General features: G+C 34.5%; 1 protein-coding gene across 1 annotated transcript in view; it reads left to right on the top strand.

Annotated features, from left to right (window-relative positions):
• Window positions 1-11,276, top strand: part of LOC148606410 (pre-mRNA-processing-splicing factor 8) — a 34,763-nt gene extending 23,487 nt beyond the window's left edge. The window contains exons 27-40 of the mRNA XM_088546220.1: window positions 8-177; window positions 876-1,005; window positions 1,454-1,600; window positions 2,004-2,164; window positions 2,788-2,979; window positions 3,212-3,449; window positions 4,225-4,353; window positions 5,277-5,465; window positions 5,814-6,106; window positions 6,513-6,894; window positions 7,663-7,803; window positions 8,919-9,058; window positions 9,693-9,895; window positions 10,287-11,276. Of these exons, the coding sequence (XP_088402346.1) occupies window positions 8-177; window positions 876-1,005; window positions 1,454-1,600; window positions 2,004-2,164; window positions 2,788-2,979; window positions 3,212-3,449; window positions 4,225-4,353; window positions 5,277-5,465; window positions 5,814-6,106; window positions 6,513-6,894; window positions 7,663-7,803; window positions 8,919-9,058; window positions 9,693-9,895; window positions 10,287-10,441 (2,670 nt within the window). The 3' untranslated portion in view covers window positions 10,442-11,276. The remainder of the gene's footprint in view (window positions 1-7; window positions 178-875; window positions 1,006-1,453; window positions 1,601-2,003; window positions 2,165-2,787; window positions 2,980-3,211; window positions 3,450-4,224; window positions 4,354-5,276; window positions 5,466-5,813; window positions 6,107-6,512; window positions 6,895-7,662; window positions 7,804-8,918; window positions 9,059-9,692; window positions 9,896-10,286) is intronic.
• Window positions 11,277-12,509: the final 1,233 nt, after the last annotated feature.

Raw genomic sequence — 12,509 nt, 5'->3', positions numbered from 1 at the left:
TTTTCAGGTTTTGAAACAGAATCCCTTCTGGTGGACTCACCAGAGACATGATGGTAAGCTGTGGAACTTAAACAACTACCGTACAGACATGATCCAGGCATTAGGTGGTGTTGAGGGAATCCTAGAACACACACTTTTCAAGGGAACCTACTTCCCAACATGGGAAGGTCTCTTCTGGTGAGTTTTTACTATGAAATAACTTATGGTGTACCAAATTTCATGCTTTTCATATTTCACTCAAACCACAAACTGATAATCCCAAAGAACAGTAATACTTTCATTTATGTCTGTGATGACTGAACAAAACCAACAAATTTAGAAACCTATGACCTAACACTTTTCAAAAACCATGAATATTGATACAATTATTACACCCCCCATCCACACACACACACACTTTGCAAGTGGTGGTATATAGTAATTAGTGTTCGTCTGTCCTATCATCCTTACTTTCTTCTGTTACCACGGGCCCTTTTTTCCTGAGTTATGGCAATAGAATACCAGCTTAGCATTTCAGGACTTGTACAGAGCAGAAACTCCTGATTGATGGAACATTTTCATTCTAAAATGCATAGAGTGTCTGGCATAGGACATAAAACTTGAATTAATCAGAATTAAACTTATCCATGACTCTAAAACCACCGAGGTCTTCTTTCATCTGATTTACAAGCTTTATGTTTTACTAAGAAGTTATCTTTACAGCTGTTGGTAAAGTTCTGTGGTACTACATGTTCATGTGTAACTTTACCAACTGATTTCAAGAAATTGTTTAGGGTACATGTTATTTTACTTCTTAAAAATGTTGAAAGATTAAATTACTAAACTTGTCATCTTCTTTTCATATACTTAAGTTTGACTAAAATTTTTACTTACAGGGAGAAGGCCAGTGGATTTGAAGAATCTATGAAATACAAAAAACTAACCAATGCTCAGAGGTCTGGTCTGAATCAGATTCCTAACAGAAGATTTACACTGTGGTGGTCACCAACAATCAACAGGGCTAATGTAAGTACAAAGTAATCATTTCTGTAATAGAAATTATTGTAAACCAGAAAAAATGTTGTGTTCCATATTGTTTCACGGTTTTGCAATTAATCTACTTTCTTGAAAGTGATGATTGTTCGTATAAGCATATAATAATATTTTAATAATATTTATTATTCCAAAGAATTTTTTTTATAACAGTTCACTGTTCACCCTACAAGTCTTACTGTGAATTTAAAACTGCTGGGAAACTTCCATGGTTATCTTTAGAATCTGAACAAGGAACAAATGTGCATTTTATTATAATACCATGATTATTTTTGCAGGATGCCAAACTAGCCCACCATTCAGTATCTTAAAGATAATAATCTCATTTTTGTCTTAAATTACAAAGTCACAATTATATGTATGCAATTGCATGTATTTATCTGAATTTATGGAAAAACAATTTTCATATTCTGTGTTCCAGGTGTATGTAGGTTTCCAGGTACAACTTGATCTGACAGGAATTTTCATGCATGGTAAAATCCCAACACTGAAAATCTCACTGATCCAGATCTTCAGAGCTCACTTGTGGCAGAAAATCCATGAAAGTGTTGTCATGGACTTGTGTCAGGTATGAACTTTTTCAAATGTAAATAATGATTGAAAATAGTGAAGTTTATTGTTGTTTTCTTAAATACAGATTCAGCAATATGTAAATCATTTCTTAAGTTTTACTGGATAATTCTCTGTATTGCTATAGTTCCAATTTGAATACATGCTTTGTTGACCAAGAAAACAGAGAGTAGCAATTGACCCTTTGAAAATGAAGTTCAAGTCATATCTGGTAGAACATTTTTCTAAACATCCAAGACAAAGTCATACAGCATAGTTATCAATAACAATAAACATATGAACCTAACAGGTTAGGTAGTAAATTAAAGAAAAAATAATGTAAAAAGAATATTATGGTTAAAACAATGTATAATTTATCTGTTAAGAATCTCAGTTAAAAAACTTAATGTCTGCTTATTCAGGTGTTTGACCAGGAGCTAGATGCTCTGGAGATAGAGACTGTACAGAAAGAGACTATCCATCCTAGGAAGTCTTACAAGATGAACAGTTCTTGTGCTGACATACTACTGTTTGCTGCCTATAAGTGGAATGTGTCAAAACCATCACTGCTGGCTGATTCTAAGTAAGTGGTGTTTAAGGAGGTACACATAGGGTAAGGGACATGACTCTTGAAATCAGTGGTATGTTTGTATCATATTCAATTTCACCAAAGCCTTTGAAGCCTTCATTTGAAACAGAATTAACTTTAATGCTTACATGAGATTGATGAAAAATGCTGAATACAAAAGTTCGAATGATTTGTATGAGTTGTGTCCCTTACCCATGGTCTACCTCCTTAAAATGACAAATAGAAAAAGATCTTGAATACAGAGCAAAAGGAAAGTCTGATGATTCAAACCTCGGATGTCCATGTGTTTTTGCTGTTTTGAAGTTTACACCGAAAGGGGCTAAAATTTATACATGAATAAACAAAGTTTGCCTGTCAAGTTATAAGGTCTACCAACAGGAAATAATTACATGTAATTGAACTTTATAAAAAAGAGCTCCAACTGAGCAAAATCTTCAATGTGAATGGCTAACTATAATCATGAGGGGAAAATTATGTACTCAGGATGTAAATGATTGCCTTTGGTAATAGGGAAAGATTAAATCTCAGTAGATAGAATCAGTAAATCTCTTTGTAATGTCTATAAGCCTGTTTTGTTTATATTTTCGTAATGTGCTCATTCTTTCTAATGTTTCTAGAGATGTGATGGACAACAGTACTACCCAGAAATACTGGATAGATATCCAGCTGAGATGGGGAGATTACGATTCCCATGATGTGGAGAGATATGCTAGAGCCAAATATCTAGACTACACAACAGACAACATGAGTATCTACCCTTCTCCAACAGGTGTTCTGGTAGCCATAGATCTGGCTTACAATCTTCACAGGTTAATAAAATCTATTGCTATTGGTCTGGCCTACAATTTTCACTGGTAAACGAAACACAAACATTCGATAAGTATTTTTGTGCCCCCAATATGTTTAATTGTAATTATACTGTTTGCAGTCTTCAACATTTCTGTATAGATACATAATGTCTCCTCCCTAGTAGAGCTAGATTGATCAAATATTCAAAATACTGTTAAATTAACAAGTACATGTATGTCTTTGTCTTTATAGTGCTTATGGAAACTGGTTCCCTGGGGGCAAGCCACTGATACAACAGGCTATGGCTAAAATAATGAAGGCAAACCCTGCCCTGTATGTATTGAGAGAAAGAATTAGGAAAGGATTACAGCTGTATTCCTCAGAACCTACTGAACCTTACCTGTCTTCACAGAATTATGGTGAACTCTTCTCCAACCAAATCATCTGGTTTGTTGATGATACCAATGTGTACAGAGTCACCATTCACAAGGTAGGTGTATTGTAGCATTTTTGTTAATTTGGTAGGAGTATCTACCATAAAGTTAATGTACATGTCTTCCAAATAATAGTTTGATTATAATATATATGTGACTTTGGATGTTAAATGTGGAATTTTTCATTCAAAAGAGGGTGCCTACGAGCAATTACTTGGTCAATCGTGAATTAAGCATTTAAGTACAGACCATCAATTTTATATCATAAACATTTTTGTGGATTTTATTTTTACTTTCTAATTGAAAAAAATCATCATTGCTTGCAAAGATGAGCATTAAATATAAATTATTATGATTAATGTTGATGCATTTAAGTAGCAGTCTTTCAAAAAATCAGACAGAAGGTGATTCATGCATGTCAAAAACCCACTAAATTCAGACTTATTTCTTGTTCAGAAACAGGAACTGATCACATAATCAGTCTTAGCTTTGTATTTGGTTGTTGCGCTCTTGAGATAAAAATTATAAAGATTGTACATGAAATTTGCACTTGACAAGAGTTAGTGTTCTTGATTTGGCTTCATTTGGTTGATTTTAGTGGGAGATGAATGTATGATTTTCTAAAAAATGCGAATTTGAATGCAGAAAAGGTTGTTGTAATGAGAAAGTACAACATATGTAGACTTAAAAACCATCATTTGTTTGGTGGGTTTTTCTTGACCATGAACCACTTTACCACTGGCAGTGTCTGAATTTTATGTTGACTGGTACTTAATAAAATGAAATGTCTTGCTTATGCAATGTATATTTATAATTTTCTGCCCATTACAGACATTTGAAGGTAACTTGACGACCAAGCCAATCAATGGAGCCATCTTTATCTTCAATCCCAGGACAGGACAGCTGTTCTTGAAGATTATTCACACCTCTGTATGGGCTGGACAGAAACGTCTTGGACAGGTAAATATAAATATACGATAGTTGCTTGTTAAGAGGGCCAAAGGGATAGTGATATTGCCTGAAACATTGGTGATGCCTGAAGCTGCAGTTGAGGGTAATTTCCTGTGTTGAAGGCAATATCACTTCCCAAGGGCAGTTGGATTTACCAATAATTAATGCTTACTTCAGAAGCAACTATTGTGCTGTTTTTTTGTTGTTGTTATTGTTTTTTTTTTTTTTTTCATTGAAGAATCTAAGGAGGGCATTATCATGTGTAAATGATATATTGACTAATGAATACCACATGACCATGTTTTAACCAATAAGGATGGGTCTTTTTTTTTTTTTTTTTTGAAATGAAATAATGTTTAGGCAATATCAGGAATCTATAGCTTTCATATGAAAATTAAGGTTGCAGGAGGTACAGTTAAACCTGTCTAATCCAAACCCTAAATAATCCCAAAACCAGTCTTAACCAGATTCTAAGGTCCCTTTATATGTATTTTGAACCTTTGGTATGTGAACGTCTGTCTAAACTGAACAAATTAGTCTAAAAAGGAGTTAATTTTAGACAGTTTTCACTAACTGTTTTAGATCCAAAAAAATATATATATAATCTCAATTTTTACTATTTGTTTGATTTATTACTCAGGTTGGAAATTTGCTGTACAGCAGTAAAATCCTTGTATCTAGATTACTGTAACAAATAAGCATCACCAGACCTGGTTACCCCTTATGATTTCTGCGTAGTTTCTATGGATATTGATCACGAATTGTGAATCTCTCCATAATACTCATGTTTATATGACACAAATTTAGGATTTTACGACTTGTTTTCATTGAATGCACTTGAAACTACGCTTTGTCGTAAAGTAGCATAAACAGGTCTTCATCAGTTGTATATTGTATGTATGTATGCTTAATTGAATTACTTTCTGTTGTAGTTGGCCAAGTGGAAGACAGCTGAAGAAGTAGCTGCTCTGATTAGATCACTGCCAGTAGAAGAACAACCTAAACAGATTATTGTCACAAGGAAAGGCATGTTGGATCCATTAGAAGTCCATCTGTTGGATTTCCCCAACATTGTCATCAAGGGCAGTGAACTCCAGTTACCATTCCAGGCCTGTCTTAAGGTAGGAACTTTAAAATGTCAACTTTGTACCATATATTGACTAGAGATTAAAAGAAGGTATATGAAAGAATGTATATATAGAAAGAAGTTGACAAAAATTAAATGCATGGTTTTTTTCTAAGGCTGAAAACCTACTAATTTCTGGAAGCAATTTATGATTGCAGATTTTGCATATAGAAAAAAACTTTAAAAATAAATTATTAAGATCACTTCCATTTATTGTGTGATGCCTACAAAAGTAAGTTGATTTGCAGTATTCAACTCAAACAAAATTTCTGGAAACTTAGATCTGTAGTAGAATAATGTATTATTCCTAGTGCCATTATATAGCCAACTGTCATGTCTATAGGTAGAGAAGTTTGGAGATTTGATTCTTGAAGCCAAAGAACCACAGATGGTCTTGTTTAATCTCTATGATGACTGGCTGAAAACAATCTCATCATACACAGCATTCTCTAGACTGATTCTTATCCTCCGTGCTCTGCATGTCAACAACGATAGGACTAAGATTATTCTAAAACCTGACAAGACCACAATTACAGAGCCTCATCATATCTGGCCAACATTGTCTGATGAAGAATGGATGAAGATAGAAATGCAGTTGAAGGATCTGATCTTGGCTGACTATGGCAAGAAAAACAAGTAGGTTGTAAGGGGAATCAGATTCAAGTTAATTTTATTTCCTCCACTGCTACGCAGGAGAGATAGAGACAAGGAAATACCCGTATCTGTCTGTCCGGTCACACTTGTGGTTGCAACGTCTTGGAAACTACTTGTTCTATCTTTAATCTTACTAACTAGGTAATAAGAAGTTCTGGTCCACAAGTAATTCTGGCCAAGTAATTTCATCCTCTACTTTTTGTGGCGAGATTTGTGAGAATATTTTCTTATTATGTGACCAGTATGGGTGTAAAACATTAAATCTTTCTCTAATTGTAAACATTACCTACAGAATTTACTTAAATATGTTGGTAGTGAAGTATTAGCATAACATTCAATATTTCTATCACAGTTATTAAAGAATTATGTCTACCATCCCTTATTTCAGTGTAAATGTGGTTTCTCTGACTCAGTCTGAAATCAGAGACATTATTTTGGGTATGGAAATCTCTGCACCATCAGCTCAGCGTGTACAGATTGCAGAAATTGAAAAACAGACTAAAGAACAGTCACAGCTTACAGCCACAACAACAAGAACTGTCAATAAACATGGCGACGAAATCATTACTTCTACAACCAGTAATTACGAGACATCAACGTTCTCATCCAAGACAGAATGGCGTGTGAGAGCTATCTCTGCAACGAATCTGCATCTGAGAACTAATCATATTTATGTATCATCAGATGATATAAAAGAGACTGGATATACTTATATTCTACCTAAGAATGTACTGAAGAAGTTCATTATTATTTCTGATCTCAGAGCACAGGTAAAAAAGCTTACTATAATTTCATTGCTTAAACATGTAAATTTTACATGTTTGCTGCTGTATGCATTGTACTATACTTCAATTATGTAATGCATTTATCTGTAAATGATCTGAAATAGACTCTCATTAGATTTAATGAACAAATTAGATAAATAGGCAGGAAATAATTGGGAGACAAATTTTAATGTACAAATACTCAGACTTATAGGACACTTGAGAGTCTTACATGTATCAAGATTTCCAAATGCTCTTACAAGTACCTTAGCCTTGAGTACTCATGTGATTTCCTGCTTGGAATACTGAACTTAAGCCTGGGACTATGCTAAAAGCTCATATTGCCCAAACACAGTGACTAAAATGTTCTTCAGATTATCTTGTACACACCTACTAATGATGAATTCAACATACATTTTCAGCTACTGGATCATTTCTATTCAATGTTATCAGATAAATAAACTTGCATGGAAATTTTTTTTTAATTTTATTATCTGTTTATCACAGTTTGAGGAGCTTATATAAACTTCAAATTAGCAGTGGTCCAAAGTCAAGGATCCTTAATCCTTTTCATTGACACTTTATTGAAAACTTTTGGTTTTCCTTTAGTGGACCATTAATGTCAAACTTGGATAAGTCCAAGATCTTCCATTCTTGGAAGTAATTTTTATCTCCTGAATTTGCTTTCTGGGTTTTTGTATGGAGTTAATTCCCCAGACAGCCCCGGTGTTTATTTATTATGTTTCTCATAACTCTCTTCTTATCTATCTACAGATTGCTGGGTTTTTGTATGGAGTTAGTCCCCCTGACAACCCTCAGGTGAAGGAGATCAGATGTATAGTACTACCACCACAGTGGGGAACTCACCAGACAGTACATTTACCAAATGTTCTACCAGAGCATGAGTGTCTCAAGGTCAGATTTTGTTCACTTTTCCCCATGGATTATGTGTTAAGAAACTTGTTTATTACATTGTAACCTGACTGCATTGTTCTGCTTATTGTACCCAAATGAAAGTCAGTAAGATATTTCATTTGATAATTGGAATTCTCCTCCATCACAAAATGGGGAGGCATAATTAGTTTAGCTATGAAGAATTATATATACATTGTCGAAAATTATTGAAGATATGTGATGAGGCGACGGAACAGGCAGGAAATGACTCAGTAAACATTGAAATTCAATCCGCACCATATAATCCGTCAAAGCTGTTTGAAGAAAATAAGCAATGTATCAAAATTTATTTAATTCCAAGAGACAAATAAGTAAAATGAACAATAAATACAAATATTTTGAATGTTGTAAAGTTGATTTTAAGAACATTAAAGTTTTGAATTTCACGAGGAAGGTGGAAGCTGACTTGTTTCTGTTTGGTATATGGCAGTAGAGTTCGGATGAAATTTGTGTTTAGGCAGTAATAAATCCAAGACCATAACAGTTTCCTGGTCATTTGTCTCTTCAAGAGTTTTATCATATTGTAATGCTTCAATTTCTTTAAGTGGGGACCAGTTTATGTTAAATTGTGACGGACACTCTGGCTTCGAGTCTGACATGACTGAAATGACAGGGGAAGTCGTCTGCAAACTGATAATGAATCAAATCTGAACGAGATTTGGGATTTGCCATATATACGACGGTGAAAAAAATACAAACAAAATCATTATTTGTTTTACATAAAATCTTTTATTTCATTCAGGTAGAAACGAAACAAAACAGCAAAAAATAGATTAACCGGATACACAATCGCAATTTGTTTATATCGTATCTATGGTGGTGGCCATGATTAATTTACGCATATCAGAAAAAAGTAGTTCCGCCTATCACGTGAGTGGGAGGAGCCAGAGAGTCGATAACCTGCTAATGTACAGATCCAGCAAAAAAAGAACCGTATACCTTTATTCGTTTAACAAATAACCTCATTGCAGGATAAAGAATTATAGCCATTGAACACATTATGATATTATGTTGTTTGTATATGTAATTACTTGTATTCTGTTTGTTACTTTTCATGAATTACATTGATTTTTCAGGAAATGGAGCCATTAGGATGGATCCACACCCAGCCCAATGAATTACCCCAGCTGTCTCCTCAGGATATTACAACTCATGCCAAGGTGATGGCTGAAAATCCTTCATGGGATGGAGAGAAAACTGTTGTCATCACTTGCAGGTAAGGCTTCTGTGGCAAGGAATGTATTCATCAGTATTAAAGGGATATAGTTGGCTTTTTTCAAATCTACCCCTCATCTTTTTATATGAAAAATATGTATCATTTTTTGTGCATTGGAAAATTTTGAATTATGAGATAAATATATCGGGTATTGTGTCTATAAACTGAAAAGTCCTTTTAAGAAGGAGACATGTGCTTAATTTTGTCAGTTCTGAATATTAAACAAGAAAACAAATCTGAAAAAATATGGGGAACTTGTTAAAAAAAAAAAAAACAATAAACCCTCAAAATTTTGAGAAGATAATTGGATTTATAACACTATGTTATAGTATGATAAATATGTTTTGATTTGTGCTGTTATAAACTAGCCCCAGGTTTCATGAAAAATTTCTATCGATTTGATGGGTCGAAACTTGAGTTAAGGAAGGATTTGAGTAAAATTTGAATTTGAGATTGTTTATGAAACTGGGCCCTGATGCAGTTTTTCTACAAGAAAGTATCTCAAGATCACACTGTTAACCAGACAGTTTTTTGAAACAGTCTGTATGCATTTGGTGTTTGTTAAAAAATCTAACTTCTTTGTGTCTCTATATGATTAAGTTAAGATGTCATGGAATTGTTCTTGATTTTACAGCTTTACACCAGGATCCTGTTCTCTAACAGCCTATAAATTGACCCCTACTGGTTATGAATGGGGTCGACAGAACACAGACACTGGTAACAATCCAAAGGGTTATCTCCCCTCTCATTACGAACGTGTACAAATGTTGTTGTCTGATCGATTCCTTGGATTCTTTATGACTCCATCACAGAGTTCATGGAATTATAATTTCATGGGTAAGTACATAATTTGTGCTTTGCTTCAGATAAACACTAGGATCGTTCTTGTTTTTATTTAAGACAGCTAGATCATTTCCTAGTTTATTTATTCAGTTTATTTTGAATTGATTTATTTTGCTGTAATATAGATTTAAAGTGTTTTCCTATTTGATATCCAACATCATATCATGCAAACTGTTAAGGTTACTCAGCTATGGTTAGATTAAAAATATCATGATTCAATATTATCTCTGTTATTTACTGATGTAGATTTTCAGTGCTAAACTTTATCTCTAGCTACTGCTGAAAAAAAATTCTACCTCAACATAAAATGCTAGCCCCCACCCTCAAGAAGAAAATGGTGTGTGCTTGAGTGCCTTTTGTTGATATTTACACATTTTTATTACAGGTGTACGACATGACCCTAACATGAAATATGAGCTACAGTTGTCCAATCCAAAAGAATTCTACCATGAGGTTCATAGACCATCCCATTTCTTGAACTTTAGCTCTATGGAAGAGTCAGAGCTGATTGGAGCCGATCGGGAAGACATGTTTAATTAAGTGGTGCAGAGAGTATTAAAACATTAAATCTATAAGACTTTCTTCTATGCTGATTTGATTGGTATCTTTAAGTATCCTGTTGTAAATAACATGAACCTATAGTTTGAGAGGATTTTGTTACGTATTTAATTGTATCATTGGTTTTGTAAATAATATGATTTTATTTTGTAAGTTCAAATTCATTATAAGTATAAAAAAAAAGGTTAAACATATTCATTGAAAATGAATGGCTAGTTATGAAATCATGTACATACTTTCACTATTAAACAGCTACATAGTGTCGGTTTGAACCATAAATTTCAGACCAATACATTTGCATACCAATATTCTCTTCCTGTTGAATTTTGTTGTTCATTTAAAATTCATCAACATTAGTTCTATTTGTAATGTCAATGTTAATGGCTCCCTGATTAAATGAATTGTTTTTTGTGTAATGCTATCAATAGTGCTTTTGTTTAAATAATGATGATGAATAGCAACTATGTATACTGGTTTATGAAGAGTTTAAGAAGAAACAGGTAACCAGATAACTGGTTTTCTGTCTTGATTCCTTTGTTTTGTAAGAACCAGTCTTAATCATTGATAAAGTTGAACCTGAATTGGATCCCTTATATTTCATTTTGAGACTGTTAATATTATATTTTCGTCAAAATATGAATTCATGAATCCTGCATTATCACTTGTATACTATCTAGATTTAATGTGTTTGAATGATCTTTTTACAATGGTTTATAACATTATTTCCTTCTTTTATTGCTTGACTACGTTCAAAATGTTTATGTGGATCGTCTGTATTACTTGACATCTCATCTAATAAACCATTGTGAATATCAAATTTGTTTTCTCAAGACTTCATGATGCCAGTATCCCTTGTAACGTTACAAGACTTCATGATGCCAGTATCCCTTGTAACGTTACAAGACTCCATGATGCCAGTATCCCTTGTAACGTTACAAGACTTCAGGATGCCAGTATCCCTTGTAACGTTACAAGACTTCAGGATGCCAGTATCCCTTGTAACGTTACAAGACTTCAGGATGCCAGTATCCCTTGTAACGTTACAAGACTCCAGGATGCCAGTATCCCTTGTAACGTTACAAGACTTCAGGATGCCAGTATCCCTTGTAACATTACAAGACTCCACGATGCCAGTATCCCTTGTAACATTACAAGACTCCACGATGCCAGTATCCCTTGTAACATTACAAGACTCCACGATGCCAGTATCCCTTGTAACATTACAAGACTTCACGATGCCAGTATCCCTTGTAACATTACAAGACTCCACGATGCCAGTATCCCTTGTAACATTACAAGACTCCACGATGCCAGTATCCCTTGTAACATTACAAGACTCCACGATGCCAGTATCCCTGTAACATTACAAGACTTCACGATGCCAGTATCCCTTGTAACATTACAAGACTCCACGATGCCAGTATCCCTTGTAACATTACAAGACTCCACGATGCCAGTATCCCTTGTAACATTACAAGACTCCACGATGCCAGTATCCCTTGTAACATTACAAGACTCCACGATGCCAGTATCCCTTGTAACATTACAAGACTTCACGATGCCAGTATCCCTTGTAACATTACAAGACTCCACGATGCCAGTATCCCTTGTAACATTACAAGACTCCACGATGCCAGTATCCCTTGTAACATTACAAGACTCCACGATGCCAGTATCCCTTGTAACATTACAAGACTCCACGATGCCAGTATCCCTTGTAACATTACAAGACTCCACGATGCCAGTATCCCTTGTAACATTACAAGACTCCACGATGCCAGTATCCCTTGTAACATTACAAGACTCCACGATGCCAGTATCCCTTGTAACATTACAAGACTTCACGATGCCAGTATCCCTTGTAACATTACAAGACTTCACGATGCCAGTATCCCTGTAACATTACAAGACTTCACGATGCCAGTATCCCTTGTAACATTACAAGACTCCACGATGCCAGTATCCCTTGTAACATTACAAGACTCCACGATGCCAGTATCCCTTGTAACATTACAAGACTCCATGATGCCAGTATCCCTGTAACATTACA

The sequence above is a fragment of the Perna viridis genome, chromosome 9 (genome assembly GCF_037379345.1).
Source record: "Perna viridis isolate PV_CMFRI_1.1 ecotype Kerala chromosome 9, ASM3737934v1, whole genome shotgun sequence".
Taxonomy (NCBI): Eukaryota; Metazoa; Mollusca; class Bivalvia; order Mytilida; family Mytilidae; genus Perna; species Perna viridis.
Note: the sequence above shows the minus strand (reverse complement) of the source record. Positions and strands in the feature narration are given on the sequence as shown.